The 19,076-nt window shown below is 48.1% G+C and overlaps 1 protein-coding gene across 1 annotated transcript in view; it reads left to right on the top strand.

Moving 5' to 3' along the window:
• The window catches only part of KIF7 (kinesin family member 7), a 170,744-nt gene that overhangs the window by 69,816 nt on the left and 81,852 nt on the right, over nt 1-19,076 (top strand). The window contains exons 7-8 of the mRNA XM_029609223.1: nt 965-1,176; nt 2,495-2,637. Of these exons, the coding sequence (XP_029465083.1) occupies nt 965-1,176; nt 2,495-2,637 (355 nt within the window). The remainder of the gene's footprint in view (nt 1-964; nt 1,177-2,494; nt 2,638-19,076) is intronic.

Below are 19,076 nucleotides of genomic sequence, written 5' to 3'. Positions count from 1 at the left end.
GGACAGATCTGTGGAATTCCAGGAACAAAAATTAGCAGGTAAGAACCAGTTTTCCTGTACGGTGGTTACTACCCATAACCAATAATCCTACATACCGTTAACGTAACTCCATCATTGATCTCTGCTCCAATGGCAAGGGGTAACAGGGAATTGGATTCAGACAGTAACCAATGAGGGCCCTGACTTTTACGGTTTGGGAACTAATAAGCATGGGGGTAACCTGCATGGCACAGCAAAACCTATCATAAGTTTGCTGGGCAGACTGGATGGACCATTTGGTCCTTTTTTTGCTGTCATTTCTATGTTTCTGTAGTACAGAATCAAAGAGGAAGACAGCAAAATGGATTTGGATAAACAGCAATATCCTAGAAGCAGGTAGGCTGTATGGCTGGCAGCTAGGATATATCCTTAGCAGTTTGGACAGGAATAATTGGGCAGACTGGAGGGGCTGTCATCTCCTGTGTTACTATGTTAGATGTAATTCACGTTGATATATTTTGATTTAAGGAGAGTAATTAAAATTCAATTAAAATACAACATAGATGAGGGTGGGGGTCTATAAAATGAGAGAGAGCTTCAGGTAGTTGTGAATGGCATCATAGCCCAGCAGCAGACATTTCTGATTGAGCTGGAAGCCAAAGGGAGCAGGCGGAAACTGCTGGTCAAAAAAAAAAATAAAGCAAAACTCTTCGGAGTGAGATTTGGTGAGAGAATGAGGGCTGTGTCTTAACCTCATATTCATTAATATTGGAAACTTTAGGAGGAAGATGGGAGGGAACATCCACTCATCTTTTTGGTAAATTAGAAAGAGAGTCTTTACTACACAAGTAGTGTAAGCAACCCTGCAGCCTCTCCTGATGAAAGCAGTCAGATTGGGCTCCTGAGCGTCATTTGCAGCTGGTATCCTTTGAAGCAATACATTTCATTATAGCTTGTTCTTTTTGTCTGTCTTCCTGTGGGACAGGTTTCTGGCTATGGCATGTCCGATGTGGCAGAACACATGGTGGAGGGGTGCCAGAGCCATGATGAGGGTTTGATGTGCAACCTGGAAGATGGAGGCACTGTGCTACAGAAAGCTTTCAGTGAAAATTCAGAGATGGCAGAAAGTAACTTGGAGGATGAGGACAGTGATGTTGATGTGGAAAAGGAACCGAATGGCACGCGAATTAAATGCAGGTGAGGAGCTAAGAAATAAATAATGATGGGAACCAACATTTCTTCAATTGACTTGGTTGTACTTAGAGGAAAGCATGGACACAGTGCTTGCTCTGAGTCATGATTCAGTGTGACACCTGTATATTACTGGAAGAGTAAGTTGTGTAATATACAGAAAGAGTATATTGTGTTTAATGTGATTTTATCCCTATGGGAAATAATAGAGTGAGCAGAAGAGCAGGGAAAGTTCCAGTTAACAAAACGTTATCTGTTGGTCAAGGGGTGTTCCTGGAATCCTTGACAGACAGAATGGTTTAACCCCTAGGGGCAGGGCTTTTGGAAAGGGTATATTACTCTGGTTAGGATGTGGGCTGGGGCTCCCTGAGAGTCACCAAGTCAGGAGAAGGAGGCAGCTGTGACCCTCTCCATGGGTTATAGAGGAAAGGAGAAGTTGCTGGGCAGCGATACCCCACTGCTTTCTCAGGAAGCCTGAGACATGTGAAGAGATATCTAACAAAGTTAATCTGGGAGTTTTCAGGGTGAATTAAGGACATTGTGAGGAGGGCCTTCAGGACCAGAAAGGAACCTGCGCCTGAATGAAGTCTCTGAGCAGGGTTGGGGAGTTGCATTCTATCTCCAAAAGAGGGAGTGAGCTGCTTTGCAGCCATCATAAAAGTTGTGAGTAACAAATTGGATTTAAACTGTTGTGGATGCTAAGGAAGTTGGGCCTTATTCAAGGCTGAAAAGAGTTTGGCTCATAGATCTGTGATCTGTTCTGAATTGGAAAAAGAGTTTGGCTCATAGAGCTGTGATTTGTTCTGAGTTGGAAAAAAAAAGTTGAGAAACTGCCGATATGTCTGCAAGGGTGAGTTCTACAATTTCTGTGAACTGATCAACCAGTTTATTTAAATACATTATCTTTTGTTGGAGCACACCCTCTGTAGTGGACAGTGAAGTTTGTGGAGGTGTTCAGGAGAGTGTCCTTGGCTCAGTTTGGCCCTGCATTTTATGTGCCCCCAGTCCATGATCCAGCTGAGACTGATTTGGGTGAGTTATTCAAGGTTTTTCAAAGCTGAAAGGTGACCGCAGATGGATAGGGAGTTACATCAGTAAGAGAGAATACCAGTGCTGAAATAGGGGGAATTTCTTCTGTTCCAAAGTATCACAAATAGTGTGGGCATGAGGCTTTATTACTGGATTTTTGAAGTTCAGAGTGATACCTTTTTCGTGTGTGGACTTGGAGTAAAACCGATCTTGTAGATCTGGAAATAGGGTGCTGGGCTAATAGCATGAATTCAGATTTTGAGATTGATTGCATATTTTCTTCTACTTCTAACAGAAAAGAGGGACTGCCCTGGAACAACAAAGAAGTGAATTCTGTGAGTGTGATAAATGAGGAGCAGAGCAGAATCAGCCAGGCACAAGAGCAGGACAGCATGGATGACGGCATTGTTAAGCGGACACAAAGGAACCTGCATGGATGTATGTGAATGTGTACAATATGCTCTTCCATTTACAAGGAAACTTAAACAGTCCAGGGTAGAAAGTGGTCAGTATCATCTGCCAGAGTTGTGTCATGATCAGGAGTATGAAGTAGTGCATACTTGCAACTCAAGGCATTTGATAAGGGTCAGCATGTAGTTGCTGTATGATACAGGGATGGTAGCATTTGTTTAGAAGTTACTTATTAACTTTGTGTTACCTTGAGTCTCTGTTATGAAAGAAGCAATAGTCGCACACAGAAAGGGGAAATGATTAACAATCAACATGGATTCAAGAGCAGCACATCCTACCAGACCCAACCTTATTGAGGATTTTGAAAACATTAGCTAGACATTTGATATGGGAAATAAGGATGTGATGCAGTTTATCTTGATGATGTTGATGCTTTTGATGTGGTACTGTGTGAAAGGCTGATTTTCACATTGCTGAAGATGGTTCAGAGACCATATTTGGGAGTTGGTAAGGAACTTGCTGAAAGAGAGGCACCAGTGGGCCATAATAATGGCACATATTCCATTAGGAATAGAAAGACAAGTAGGGAAGTCTCACAGGAATGTGTTTGGAATGCAATTTGGGTTTTTGAAAATAATTAAGGGGGGCGGCGGCAATTTTCACTAAACCTTTGTAAATCCCTGAAGTCTGCGATTGTCTGCGAGGCCCGTTCCCTTAAGATATCACAAGGAAGCGGTCATCCTAGAAATAGTGTGTTCTTTATTAGGGACTTGTTCCCTGTACGTACCAGGATCAGTCCAGACTGCTGGGTTATGCCTCCCCTCCAGCAGATGGAGTCAGAGAGAAAACTGAAAGCACCTCCCAGATATACTGGTGTGCCACCTGCTATCCTTCAGTATTTCCTCTGACTCCAGCAGATTGAGAGACATAACCTGCGGTCCTGTCTATCCTGACAAAAAATCTTTCAGGTGTCATTTACTAATTATTACTTGTTAGTTATACTGTCTAGATCAATTAGTTGGTTCTCTAACTAGTTTACAAAAAAAAAAAAAAAAAAGAGTTTTGGTTTATTTCGTTTCTTGTCCCTTTTTCTGGTTCAGCGCAGCGTGTTATTCACTGCAGCATAGAGGCAGGCTGTGAGAGCATTGCTCTCATTCTTTTTCCCGGTGTTGTGTCCCTTTTGGTCCGGGGGAAAGCCTACCGGTGGTCCGGTCACCCTCCCCCATCTATCTCTGCTTCATTCCAGGTGTTTTAACCTGAAGAGGGCCTTGTTTATTTGTAAAAAAAAAAAAAAAAGTTAATTAAATTTAGAATTAAAGATTAAGGACCCGTAAGCCCTGTTGGAAACAGGCTGCGGTCCGTTGTAGCCCTAGCCTGCCGCGCTGACCGGGGACTCCGGAGGGGGTGAGGTTTCTTCACCCAGCGAATTTGCCAGTCGCAGCGACAGCTTTTTTGGCGCGAATTTACTGCTCCCAGACCCAGCTACTTACTTTTGGGCGCCCTTTTCTGCAGCTTCAGGATGCCCCGATCTTCGGCCTGCACGGCCTGTGGCAAGACGGGGGCGCGACTCTCCAGGGAGGGTCTCTGCTCCCACTGCATTCCCGGGGGCGAGGGACCCTCCCGGGGGCCGAGCGCAGCCCACAGCACGGCTTCTCGTCCTTCCTCGGAGCGATTAGGCAGGCTGGCAGCCGCGCGGTCCTTAGCCCCGCCTCCCACTGTTAGGGAGCCGGCGGCCATTTTGACCGCGCGGCAGCCTGCTGATTCGGCATCGGAGGAGGATGATTTTTCTTTTAACTCTCCTCCTGCCCTAAGCCCGTGCCGTGAGTCGGATTTGGAGGCTCCTCGAGCCCCTCCCCCTCGGGACCAGCCCGCGGGGGGATCCAACAAAAGGAAAGTGCCTTTTTCTTCCCAATTTGTCTTGTTAATGCATCAGGCGTTTTTAGACGCGGAGGCAGGCTGGGAGCCGGATGAACCCCCTCCCCCTACGGTCCCCAGAGTTCCCCTGAGCAAGGCCGGTCTGGGTCTCAGGACAAAGTGGGGGGTTCGGATGCTGCTAGAATTTATTCCCTAGGGGGAAAGGGAGGTCCGGGAGCTCCGGATTTTACCCAGGGGTCTCCGGATGGCACATGGTCTCCGGATGGCACAGGGACAGAGGTCTCTGACGCTCAGGGAGCGCTCAAAGGCGATGACCCCCAGATTCTGCGCCTCTTTGGCAAAGATGAACTTAACTTTTTAATCCTTCATGTTTTGAAGGAGTTAGAAATCCCAGCGCCGCAGCAGGACACTGACACTTCCACAGGGGACATAGCTATGGCAGGTCTAAGGGCCCCCCCGCAGACTTTTCCTTTACATGCCAAGGTCTTACAGATCGTGTCCAAAGAATGGGAAGTGCCGGAGGCATCCCTGCGTGTAAGCAGGGCAATGAATAAGTTGTATCCCCTGCCAGCGGATTCTTTGGATATTTTTAAGGTCCCTTCCGTGGATTCGGCAGTGACTGCTGTGGTTAAGCATACTACCATTCCTGTCACGGGAGGGGTAGCCTTGAAGGATCTCCAAGACCGAAAGTTAGAGGTTCTGTTAAAGCGCATTTTTGAGATAGCGGCCTTAGGGGTCCGAGCAGCGGCATGTAGCAGTATGGTTCAGCGCGCTACTCTCCGCTGGGTTCAACAATTGCTTACCACACAGGAGCTCCCACCAGCCGAGGCTGAGCAGGCCAACTGTGTGGAAGCGGCGGTTGTTTACACGGCGGATGCCTTGTATGATTTGTTGAGAACCTCGGCCCGCACCATGTCATCGGCGGTCGCTGCTCGGCGTTTGCTGTGGCTTAGGCGTTGGTCGGCGGATGCCTCATCAAAATCGCGCCTCGCCTCTTTTCCCTTCAAGGGAAAATTATTGTTTGGTGAGGAGCTGGATCAGCTCATCAAAGACTTGGGGGACAACAAGGTGTACAAGTTACCGGAGGACAAGCCCCGTTCTTTTCATTCTTTTGGAAATGTACGGTCCCGATTTCGGGGCCAACGCTGGTTTCGCATGGGAAGGGGGGCCCCTTTCCCGCAGAAACAGCAGGTCCCCAGGTCTCAGCCTTGGTCTCCTTCCTTTCGAGGCAGACGTCCACAGCGTCTGGGATCCTTGCAGAACTTACCCGCCGGAAAGCCTTCGCAATGAAGGCGCGCAGGCCCATTCCTCCCTTCCCCGCATCGGAGGTCGGTTGTCCCTGTTTTGGGAGGAATGGGTCAAGGTCACATCGGATCAGTGGGTCCTCGACGTCGTTCGCTACGGCTATGAGTTGGAGTTTGCTCGTCCCCTCCGGGATCTTTTTATGATCTCCCCCTGCGGGTCTCAGGAAAAGAGGCAGATTATCGCCCACATGGTACACAGGTTACGGGCTCTGGGAGCAATATTGCCTGTTCCTCCGGAGGAGACCAGAACAGGCAGGTATTCCATTTCCTTCGTGGTCCCGAAGAAGGAAGGTACGTTTCGCCCAATTTTGGATTTGAAAAGAGTGAATGAGGCCTTGCGCGTTCCCTGATTTCGTATGGAGACGCTCAGATCTGTTATTGCGGCTGTCCACAAGGGAGAATTTTTGGCTTCTTTGGATCTAGCCGAGGCGTATCTTCATATCGGGATCAGGGAACGTCACCAGAGGTACCTAAGATTCACAGTATTGGGAGAGCACTTCCAGTTTTTGCGCCCTTCCGTTTGGGCTAGCAACAGCCCCGAGGGTATTCACCAAGGTTCTCATAGTTGTCGCAGCTTATCTGCGACGCCACGGAATTCTGGTGCATCCCTAGTTGGACGATTGGCTAATCCGGGCGAAGTCGCAGGAGGCGTGCAAGCGGGCAGTCCAGTCGGTGGTGCAGCAACTTCAATCGCTAGGTTGGGTGGTCCACTTTGCGAAGAGCCAGTTGGTCCCGAGTCAACAGTTGGAATTTTTGGGGGCGCGTTTCGATACCTTGGAAGGCAAGGTATTCCTCACTCAGCGGAGACTAGAGAACCTGATGTTTCAGGTGCAGGCCTTACTAGATCTCCCGTTGCCCACGGCCTGGGATTATTTACAAGTCATTGGTCATATGGTGTCTACTCTGGAGATGGTGCCGTGGGCGTTTGCTCATATACGTCCTTTACAGCGCGCTCTCCTCTCCCGTTGGGACCAGAAATCAGGAGATTACGGCGCCCAATTGCCGCTGCTGGAGCTGGCTCGTTCCAGCTTAGCTTGGTGGTTGATCCCAGACAATTTATTGCCAGGGCGGTACGTCTCGCCTTGCGCCAACTTCTCCCATTGGTACAAGGGCGGGCAGTGCGAGTTCTGTCAGACAACGCATCCACAGTAGCGTAGATAAATCGCCAAGGCGGCACGAGAAGTCGGCCGGTAGCGGATGAAGCGTAGTTGTTAATGTCCGGGGCGGAACGTCATCTCTCCCGCATAGCGGCCACCCACATAGCGGGCGTCAACAACGTACAAGCGGATTATCTAAGTCGTCAATACTTGGATCCCGGAGAGTGGGAGCTCTCGGCCGAGGCAATGAGTCTCATCACCCGGCGATGGGGAATTCCGCGTCTGGACCTGATGGCGACTCGGCAAAATGCACAGGCAGCGCGTTTCTTCAGTCGAAGGCGAGAACGCGGTTCGGAGGGGGTAGATGCCCTGGTGCTTCCATGGCCTCGTCACATCCTCCTCTATGTGTTTCCCCCGTGGCCTCTAATAGGCAAAGTGTTAAGACGCATAGAATCCCATCGCGGGCCAGTGATTCTTTTGGCCCCGGAGTGGCCAAGAAGACCGTGGTTCGCGGATCTAGTCAACCTGGCGCGGGACGGACCCTTAAGGTTGGGTCATCTTCAGGGCCTGCTTCGCCAGGGACCCGTATTTTTCGAGCGGGCGGCCCGCTTCTGTCTGGCGGCTTGGCTTATGAAAGGAAGCAGTTGAGGAGGAAAGGATATTCAGAGCCTGTCATTTCCACCCTACTGCGGGCGAGAAGGCCCTCCACCACGCTAGCCTACGCCAGAGTGTGGAAAGTGTTTGACGCCTGGTGCGCGGCAGCTAAAGTTCCACCGCGCCGGGCCTCGGTAGGGAATATCCTTACGTTCCTGCAGGCGGGCTTGAAAAAGGGTTTGGCGTACAGCTCTCTGAGGGTTCAGGTAGCGGCCCTGGGGTGTTTGAGGGGTAAGGTAAACGGATTCTCTCTCGCGTGCTACCCGGATGTAGCTCGATTTTTGCGTGGCGTTCGGACCTTGCGTCCCCCATTTAGACCCCTTGTCCTTCTTGGAATTTGACTTTGGTGCTCAAAGGTCTCAACTCGGCCCCTCTCACGCTCAAGACCGTGTTCCTAGTGGCCATTGCGACAGCCCGTCGGGTGTCGGAGCTTCAGGCACTTTCTTGTAGGGAACCGTTCTTACGTATTGTAGGGAAGCGTTCTTACGTATTTCGGATGCCGGCGTGTCTCTGCGTACGGTTCCTTCGTTCTTGCCGAAGGTGGTATCGGCTTTTCATGTTCATCAGACGGTGGAATTGCCTTCCTTCTCGGCATCGGACCTAAAGTCTTCGCACGGTTCCGATTTGAAGCGTCTAGATGTGCGGCGAGTGATCATGCGATATTTGGAGGTCACTAATGCATTCAGACGGTCGGATCCTTTGTTTGTCCTATGGCAGGGGCCCAAGAAGGGCCTACAGGCATCAAAAGCAACTATTGCTCGTTGGTTGAAAAGTTCGATCGCATCCACGTACATTGGCTGTGGTAAGTCTGTTCCTGAGGGGCTTAAGGCACACTCACTGCGTTCTCAAGCAACTTCCTGGGCAGAAAGTCGTTTAGTTTCTAGCCAGGAGATTTGCAGAGCAGCCACGTGGAAGTCGTTGCATACCTTCGCTCGTCATTATCGGATTGATGTTAGGGGAGCATCAGCTGATCCTTTTGGCAGCAGTGTCATTCGAGCGGGACTCTCTGGGTCCCACCCCAATTAAGGCGGCTTGGGTACATCCCAGCAGTCTGGACTGATCCTGGTACGTACAGGGAAAGGAAAATTATGTTTCTTACCTGATAATTTTCGTTCCTGTAGTACCAAGGATCAGTCCAGACGCCCGCCCGATGTTGAGTGTCAGGAGAGTCCGCTCCAATAACCAGTTTCTATACATAGCTTTTCGATATTTCAACAAGGTAGGTATCTATCCCTTTTTCTTTGCTTTTAGAGGGTGGTGCCTTTTTGAAGTTACGTTGATGTTTGCCAGGTTTTTGGCATGGGTGAGTTTTACTACTTGATCTAGACAGTTGCCATGTTTTTCCTTAGTGGCTAAGTTGGCGGAGGATTTGGTTTTTCCTATCTTCTGCTTTGTTATACTTTATACTGAAGGATAGCAGGTGGCACACCAGTATATCTGGGAGGTGCTTTCAGTTTTCTCTCTGACTCCATCTGCTGGAGGGGAGGCATAACCCAGCAGTCTGGACTGATCCTTGGTACTACAGGAACGAAAATTATCAGGTAAGAAACATAATTTTCCTTTATTTACAGCAAATATTTACATAAAGAAAGACAAGACCGTGAAAGAGAGAGAGCTAGAAAAGATTTCTTTGTGTTTCACCTTATGTAGTAACAAATCACAAATAGAAACATAGAACATAGACTAAGGAGATAATGTGTACATTTTTCTAAGTTTCTATACATGGTAGCAAATTGGATCTAAACTGTTGTGGATGCTAGTTGTGCCCATTTCCTGTGACATTACTACATTGATCTATTGTTGATTGGAATTTGGTATAATCTTCTCACAATTATTCTGTCCATGATGCATTGTAAGAACATAAGATGTGCTGTGCTGGGTCAGACTGATGGTCCAGTGAGCCCAGCATCCCGTTTCTGACAGTGGCCAGATCGGGTCATTGAAAAGTACTGGGCAGATTCTAAGAGGAATGTCCATTTCATGTTTCTCACTTTCTGAAGTGTAAGGGGTGGAGACATCCCAGTCTAAGTTGACTTAGAAAAGAGCCACTGCTATTACTAGCAACAGTAACATGGAATAGACTTAGTTTTTGGGTACTTGCCAGGTTCTTATGGCCTGGATTGGCCACTGTTGGAAGCAGGATGCTGGGCTTGATGGACCCTTGTTCTGACCCAGTATGGCATGTTCTTATAATTAATAGACCTGTTCTCCAGAAACCTGTCCAAATCTTCTTAAATTAAACTGTACTACTAGCCTTGATCTTATTCCATCTGGCAACAAATTCAGTAGTTTAAATGTGCATTGAAAAAAAAATATTTTCTAAAATTTATTTTAATTCTCCTTCCAGTTAGTTTCATGGAGTGTCCTGTAGTCCTAGTACTGTTTGACAGCATACATAGCTATTCCCTATTAATTTGTTCTACACTACTTATGAATTTGTAAACTTCTGTCATATCTCCTCTGTCATCTGTTCTCCAAGCTGAAGAGCCTCCTACCTGTTAGCCCAGCCTATAATTCAATTTTGTTGCCCTTCTCAGCAGCTTTCTAGTTCTGCCATATCCATTTTGAGATGTGACCAGCACTCCACTCAGTACTCGAGATGTCATCTCATCATGGATCAATGCTTCTTTGTCCCCTGTCACACATTGAGCTGCTGATTTCAGTGTTTTGTCCTCAGTGACTCCAAGGTCCTTTTCCTGGGTGGTGACTGCCTAATGTGAAACCCAGCATTGTATACTTAAGTGTTTGGCTTATTTTTCCCTATGTGCATCATCTTGTACTTGTCCACATTAAATTTCATCTGTCAATCAGATGGCCTTGTCTCCTAGGCTTGCAAAGACCTTGTGCAATTCCTCACAATCCGCTCCTGTTTTAACTAATTTTGTGTCATCGCAAATTTGATCACTTCTCTCATTGCTCCCTTTTCAAGATCATTTATGAATGTTAACTGATTCATGTTCACAAAGCAATAAACTGAAATATAATCTTCCCAGGCCTGGCTTAGGTAACTAGTTTTTTGACAGCGTAGCACAGCAGATTTATAGTAAACGTTGCTTTTTCACATTTTTGGCTTTTCTCCTCCTTCATTCTTTCTCTCTCAGGAAAGGAACTCAGTATGTTCAATCAGGGCTGGTGCTAGTTTTTTGGTGCCCTTAGTGAACAAATACTGTGCTGCCCCCAGCTCCCTTCAGTAATACAAACTTTAAAAACTGACACCGCCCCTCCCCTCCAAACCCATTAGGGCGAACCTTATAGCCTTGTACAACGTGCCCCCGCCCCATTCCACACGCACAGAGTTATGCATTTATATTTTACATGAAAAATATCAAAGTACAGTATTCTGAGGTAAAAATATCACTTACATTATATTTACATGCACTGCTGTGAAGCCAACCAGAAATCCCTGCAAAAAAGACACTTGGACCCCATATGGTATTAGTCATATTGTGATGTGTGTTGGGTGTGGGCTTGACCCTCTGAAAGCCCGAATATACAAATACACTTCCTATTAGAAAAATGCCTCACCTCAATCACACATGCAGAACATAAGCAGACCCTCACCAAATACAGAATAGAGCAACCATAAAGTAGAAATACAAATGTGCAGACAAAAATTGAAGTGGAACCGCAAGAAGTCAGACACTTATGTAGTGCAACAATGAAAAAACAGAACCATCACCATTCCTCAAACATCAAACAATAAAATCAAGAAATAAAATAAACACGTAATCATAATACTAAAAACATACAAATAATATTATTTCAAAAAAAGCTGATGAATAAAAAATTAAATAATTAAAAACTCATAAAATATTTCAAAACAGCAGACACAGTAAATAACACTTGAAAAATAAAACAAAAAGGATTTTGAAAAATTCACGCTCTCTACACACGCACACCTATCCCAGGCAGCCTCCCATTCACATGCACACCCAACCCAGGCAGCCTCCCATTCACACGCACACCCATCCCAGGCAGCCTCCCATTCACTCAAACACATGCATACGCACGCATGCACGCACATGCACACACCCCAGGCAGCCTCCCATTCACATGCACACCCACCCCAGGTAGCCTCCCGTTCACACACACACCCACTCCAGGCAGCCTCCCATTCACACGCACACCCACCTCAGACAGCCTCCCATTCACTTACAGACACATGTAGACCAGGAAGTCAGGGACAATGGGTCATTCCTCCTCCACTGCTACTGCTGCCAGCCTGTTCCTTCTGTGTGGAGAGCAGCTGTTTTGCAGCTTCTCTTCCTGTGCTGGCCCTGAGGTAATTCAACACTCACTGTGCTAGCACTTCTTGTATTCTCATCTCGCGAGAATACAGGAAGTTCTAGCACAGTGAGTGTTGAATTACCTCAGGGCCAGCAGCGGAGGAGGAGCTGCCAAACGGGCTTCCTTGGCTGTGGCCTCCTCCTTCCGTCACAGATGGGATCAGGTCCACCGGCAGCACCACGGGCCTCCTCTTCTTCTGTTGCCGGTGAGATTGGGTTCACCAGCAGCAGCATGGGCTTTTCTCTGCTCCCGACTCTGCCCCATTGGGTGTGCCGCCCTCTGCAAGGGCGGCACACCCAGGCCTCTGCACCTGGGTGTGCACCTGGTGCTGCACCTGCACCTGGTGTGCCAGGCCTGGGTTCAGTTCAGTGCCTTATCTTGGATCATCACATTCTGTATTCCTTTAGTTCTGCTTCAGTTTTTCAACACCTGAGCCATGAGTCTGCAAAGTACTGACAGTAACACCTTCCCTGCCTTTCTACTCCTATTGGATCAGCAGATGCTTGCAACTGTGTCAGTCTTTTGCCAGCTCTGTACTCGGAGGCAAATGTGAGAATTCAAGGATACTAGTCATCACTTCACAGTGAGGGACACTTCTACCAAGTTGCAGGCTATTGTCGCATCATGTTTAAGGGATTCTCACAGGACAAGCAGGATGGTAATCCTCACATATGGGTGACATCACAGGATGGAGCCCAATCACAGAACACTTTTGTCAAAGTTTCTAGAACTTTGACTGGCACCTACTGGGCATGCCCAGCATGGCACCAAACCTGCAGCCAGCAGGGGTCCCCCTTCAGTCTTCTTTTTTCCGCTCAGCAGTAGCCACGCGGGTTATGGAGCTCCACAGAGATTCCTGACAGGAATTTTCCTCACGGAATTACTAAAAACTTTCATACCCCACAGGGATCCCCCTTTCGAATTTTTGCTTCCGCGCTACTCAGGTAAGTACCGCGCTACTCAGGTAAGCTACCGTTTTCAGTCGATTCCCGTCGAGTTTGGCCCTTGCGGCCTACTGGCCGTCGACCACACCGCGGCTCAATTTTTCAAAGGCCATGGCGTTGGGGTTCAGTCGATGCCCTGACTGTACTCGCACCATGTCCATAACAGACCCTCATAAAGTCTGTGTAATGTGCCTCGGGTGCGAGCATGATGTCCTGTCTTGCACCAAATGTGCCTTAATGACATCAAAAGGTCGCAAAGCCAGAATGGAGAAAATGGAACTTCTCTTCCGTTCTCAAACTCCGATGCCGTCTATTGCTTCAACGTCGTCCAAACTGGCGCCGTCCACTTCGCGCCAGCATTGGGCACCAGCCGGTGACCGCCCAGCGTCGACGACTTCCTGGCCATCAACTACCTCTGCTCCCCCTCAGGACCGAGGGGATCGTAGGGAGAAGCATCAGCATCGACACGGAAAGCCTCGGACCATTGATGAAGGAAAATCATCGACTTCGCCATCGTCCGAGCCGCCATTGAAGAAACCCAGTCCAGAAAAGGCATCGACCCTTTCTGGAACCGGGTCACCGAAGGTTCCAAAAACCTCAGCTGGATCACCAATCTGTGGTTGTAGAATCTGCCCAAAAGAGGGCACAACGCCCAAAACCCCACTCTTCCTTCCCCCCGGGTAAGGGGCAGAAATTCCTGGATTCCATTGGCCGACGTGTCTTCCAGGGATCCATGCTCATCTCTCGGATCGCCTCTTACCAGCTGTATATGCCCCAGTATAATAGGATCTTATTCAAGCAGATACAGGACTTTGCAGAGTCCCTGCTCAGCAATTCCAGGAACAGCTACAAACTGTGGTTCACAAAGGTTTTGAAGCGGGGAAACATGAAATAAGATCCTCATATGACATCTTCGACACCGCTTCCAGGGTATCTGCAGCTGCTATTTCTGCAAGAAGATGGGCCTGGCTTAAGTCTTTGGACTTGCGCCCTGAAGTACAAGACAGATTGTCCGATCTGCCTTGCATAGGAGACAATCTGTTTGGTGAACAGATCCAGCGGATGGTGGCAGAACTCAAGGAGCATCATGAGACCCTTCGCCAACTCTCTCTGATGCCTTCTGAGTATTCTTCTAAACAACCATTCAGGAAGGACATCAAAAAGTCATTCTTCCGTCCAAAGAAGTCCTATCCACCACCGTCTAGAGGTCGTTCTACAAGACCTTTCCAGAAGGCCCAGTCTCGTCAACCTCGTAAACAAAAGCTGCAAGCAGCTCCTCAGCTGGGCCCTGTTTCCGGTTTTTGACTCCTGCATAGAGAGCAGCAGCCAGCTTCCACTACCACAGATACCAGTGGGAGGTCAATTGTGCCATTTCAACAACATGTGTCACACAATCACCTCGGACCAGTGGGTCCTTGCCATAATTTCTCAAGGTTATCACCTGAACTTTCTCTCCATCCCACCGGATTCCCCACCTCGGCTGATGTGGGGAACATCCGACCACTCACCACTTCTGGAACAGGAGGTCTCCCTCTTCCTCCATTCCAGAGCAATAGAACCAGTACCCTACTCCCAACAGGGCCTAGGATTCTATTCCAGGTACTTTCTAATCCCAAAAAAATCAGGTGGCGTTCTTCCAATTCTGGACCTGCGTGCCCTCAACAAGTACCTCCAACGAGAAACGTTCAAGATGGTAACCTTGGGTTCCCTCCTTTCTCTTCTGCAAAGAGGAGACTGGCTCTGCTCTCTAGACCTCCAGGACGCATACACACACATTGCGATAACTCCATCTCATCGCAAATTTCTGAGTTTTCTGGTAGGCCCCAAGCACTATCAGTACTAAGTGTTACCATTCGACCTGGCATCTGCACCACGAGTCTTCACCAGGTGCCTCGTAGTAGTAGCAGCCTTCCTCAGGACTCAAGGTGTTCATGTCTACCCCTATCTAGACGATTGGTTGATCAGGGCTCCCACTCAGCAAGCTGCTCTGTCGTCCCTACATCTTACCTTACGCACTCTGATTTCGCTAGGATTTCTCATCAGTTACGCGAAATCCTGCTTAGTCCCAACTCAAACTTTATCCTTCATAGGGGAAGACTTGGACAACTTTCAAGCAAAGGCTTTTCTGCCCCGACAGCGAGCTTTCACTCTCATTTCTCTCGCACACCAACTACAGTCTCAACACCACTCGACTGCATGTCACTTCCTCATCCTGCTGGGACACATGGCATCCTCGGTACAGGTTACCCCAATGGCCCGATTGGCCATGAGAGTCATGCAGTGGACTCTAAGGTCACAATGGACTCAATCCATCCAACCACTATCGACCACTGTCCACATTACCGACCCACTCCGTCAGTCTCTAGCTTGGTGGAAAAATCAGATCAATCTCCTCCAAGGCCTAACCTTCCAAGCTCCAGATCCTCAAATAATTCTTAAAACCAATGATTCCAACCTTGGCTGGGGAGCACATGTCGCCAATTTGCAAACCCAAGGAGTTTGTTCTCCAGAAGAAACCAAACACCAAATCACCTTCCTGGAGCTACGAGCAATCAGATATGCTCTCAGGGTGTTTCGAGATTGCCTGTCCAACCAAGTCATCATGATACAGATGGACAATCAGGTGGCCATGTGGTACATCGACAAACAGGGAGGGACGGGCTCCTACCTACTGTGTCAGGAAGCGGTACAGATATGGGCGGAGGTCCTCTCCCACTCGATGTACCTCAGGGCCACCTATTTGCCAGGAGTGGACAATGTGTTGGCAGACAAGCTGAGTCATGCCTTTCAATCGCACGAGTGATCCCTCGACCCCACAGTAGCGAAGTCTATATTCCAATGTTGGGTTTACCCTCACATAGACCTTTTTGCGTCACCTCAAAACCGCAAAGTAGAGAACTTTTGCTTTCTCACTCGCAGCCAACACTCACAGCCAAGAGATGCGTTCTCCCTCTCATGGGCAACCGGTCTCCTATATGCTTTCCCTCCACTTCCACTTCTCTCGAAGACTCTTGTGAAGCTACATCAGGACAAGGGAAGCATGATCCTGATAGCACCTCAATGGCCACGCCAAGTGTGGTTTCCGATCCTTCGGGACCTCTCCATTCGCAGGCACATTCCCTTGGGAAAGGACCCACTTCTGATCACCCAGAACGACGGGTGCCTACGCCACCCCAATCTTCAGGCCTTGTCCCTGACTGCCTGGATGTTGAAAGGTTAATTCTTCAGCCTCTCAATCTTTCGGAGCCAGTTTCCCGTGTCCTGATTGCTTCACGGAAGCCTTCCACGACAAAATCTTATCTTTACAAATGGAGCAGGTTTAAATCATGGTGTTCTTCTCAGTCCCTTGATCCCTTCACCTGTTTTACCATGAAGTTTCTAGACTATCTCTGGCACTTGTCAGAATCAGGTCTAAAAACTTCCTCCATCAGGATGCATGTCAGTGCGGTGGCCGCCTTCCATAAAGGTGTCGGGGATGTTCCTATTTCAATACAACCCCTTGTAACACGTTTTCTGAAGGGCTTACTCCACCTCAAGCCTCTACTCCGCCCTCCGGCCCTTTCGTGGGACCTCAGCCTGGTTTTGAGTCGGCTCATGAAACCACCATTCGAGCCTCTCCAATCCTGTGATCTACACTATCTCACATGGAAAATGATTTTTCTTCTGGCGATCACTTCTGCTCGCAGAGTTAGTGAATTACAGGCCCTAGTTATCTATCCGCCTTACACTAAACTTCTGCACAACCGGGTATTACTCCACACTCACCCTAAGTTCTTATCTAAGGTAGTATCGGAGTTTCATATCAATCAATCTATTATACTACCCACCTTCTTTCCCAGGCCCCATTCTAATCCGGGAGAACAGGCTCTGCATATCCTTGACTGTAAACGGGCTCTGGCATTCTATCTAGACCATACAGCTGCCCATAGGAAAAGCACTCAATTGTTTGTCTCTTTCCATTCCATCAAATTGGGGCAGCCTGTAGGTAAGCAGACTCTCTCCTCCTCCTGGTTAGCGGACTGCATATCCTTTTGCTATCAGCAAGCAGGCATTCCACTTCAAGACTGTGTTAAAGCACACTCTGTCAGGGCCATGGCAGCTTCAGTAGCGCACCTACGCTCGGTGCCGCTTCCTGATATTTGTAGGGCTGCTACCTGGAGTTCTTGCCATACCTTTACAGCACACTATTGTTTAGATAAGGCTAGAAAACAAGATTCCATCTTCGGCCAATCTGTCTTGCGCAACCTTTTTACAACTTGATGTACCAACACCCTTCCTCCTGCCCATTAGGGTTCAGGATGCCCTCTACCAAATTTCCACCCCAGTTGTTGTGACTGTTGCACGTCTTTGGGTACATTTGGTGCATACTCGGACATCCTCAGCTCGTTACTCACCCATATGTGAGGACTACCATCCTGCCTGTCCTGTGAGAAAGCAAATGTTGCTTACCTGTAACAGGTGTTCTCACAGGACACCAGGATGGTAGTCCTCACTAAACCCGCCTGCCACCCCACGGTGTTGGGTTCGTTACGTTTTCTTATTTTATTTTTTGGCACTTCCTGTAGCTTTAAACAAGACTGAAGGGGGACCCCTGCTGGCTGCAGGTTTGGTGCCATGCTGGGCATGCCCAGTAGGTGCCAATCAAAGTTCTAGAAACTTTGACAAAAGTGTTCCGTGATTGGGCTCCATTCTGTGATACACTCAATTGTTTGTCTCTTTCCATTCTATCAAATTGGGGCAGCCTGTAGGTAAGCAGACTCTCTCCTCCTCCTGGTTAGCGGACTGCATATCCTTTTGCTATCAGCAAGCAGGCATTCCACTTCAAGACTGTGTTAAAGCACACTCTGTCAGGGCCATGGCAGCTTCAGTAGTCACCTATGCTCGGTGCCGCTTCCTGATATTTGTAGGGCTGCTACCTGGAGTTCTTGCCATACCTTTACAGCACACTATTGTTTAGATAAGGCTAGAAAACAAGATTCCATCTTCGGCCAATCTGTCTTGTGCAATGGACTAACATCCTGCTGTCGGTGAGAACACCTATTACAGGTAAGCAACATTTGCTATCTCTGGTTGCTTGTTTGTAAACCTCCTATTAACAAAGTACATATGGAATTTTGTACCCAAGTATGTGAGAGCAGATTTTCAAAAGGTAGTTTCCACTTAACTTTGCTCCTGCTATATCTGTGGATGGAGGTTAAATGACAGAGACTGCATGAATTTTCATTATTTTGCCTCTTTGCGCGAGGCAGTTTTCACCCTGGAGTTAGCTAGCTGCATCTTTTTGAGAATTGCCCTCCACATTAGTGTTGCAGACTAGAGGTTCCCAACTGATGGCTTGTAGGCCACATCTGGCCCAGCAGCAGAGGGAATATATTCCACTGTTGCTCTGACGGTGACTGTACCAGCATCACGTGCATGTTCAAAACTCGCAGGTCGACACTCTCTCCCTGCTGATCTTGTAGTGCCTGAGATCAGCAGTGAGGAGAGGAAATGCTGGCCCGTGAGTTTAGAACATGCCTGTGGTGCTGGTATGGTCACTGTTCCCAAGCAGGTGCAACTTTCAGCATATGTACATAAACGTGCTTACTTCTGAAAATCAAATGTTTGCACATAGATGTTTTCTCTGCCCCTGGACTGCCTGCTCTTGAGTGTGTGAAAAAATGCATCCACAATGAAATTACGCACTTACACACATAATCCAAGTGTGGGAAACTGAGCGGTGTTTCCCAGGCTGAAGGCACAAAGCCACACGGATTCCAGCCTTTTCTAATGCAGATAAAACTTTATTCAAGTTACAGCACTGCAACACAATAGAATGATTGCCTACCTTTGCAGTATACTTTCTACTCCCTGGGCTTTGGGTCAGCATAGATTTACAGGAGTTGCCTCTCCTGGAGAGGTAGGGGCCTCCTGAACCCAGCTGGGTTTATACTCTTATGCTCCCCAGCTGGTCCCGCCCTCAGGCCTCTTCCCTGCCCAGCAGGGTCCCATCCACAGAGCGCTCTCTCTCTGTGGGATTTAAGGTGGACCAGGCTGCTAGCCTGCACTTGCACATATAACAAGGGGGAAAATGGGGTCACTCTGTTACACCAAGGTTTAAGCTTAGAAATCCTTTAGAAAATTTCTCCAGAAAGTATAGCTTTCAAGACTACAAGGTCTCTTCCACATTGCCCAAGGAAGTGAATTCAGTAGTCTTGACAGCTTGAACTTATTTGCTTTAAATAAGGTGTTATCGCTACTAAACTATTAGGTTAGTTTTTCTTTTAATTGATAGAACAAATATAAAGTTGTCCCCAGCCAGAGAC

This window comes from Rhinatrema bivittatum, chromosome 7, assembly GCF_901001135.1.
Source record: "Rhinatrema bivittatum chromosome 7, aRhiBiv1.1, whole genome shotgun sequence".
Taxonomy (NCBI): Eukaryota; Metazoa; Chordata; class Amphibia; order Gymnophiona; family Rhinatrematidae; genus Rhinatrema; species Rhinatrema bivittatum.
This window is presented reverse-complemented; position numbering and strand designations above follow the sequence as displayed.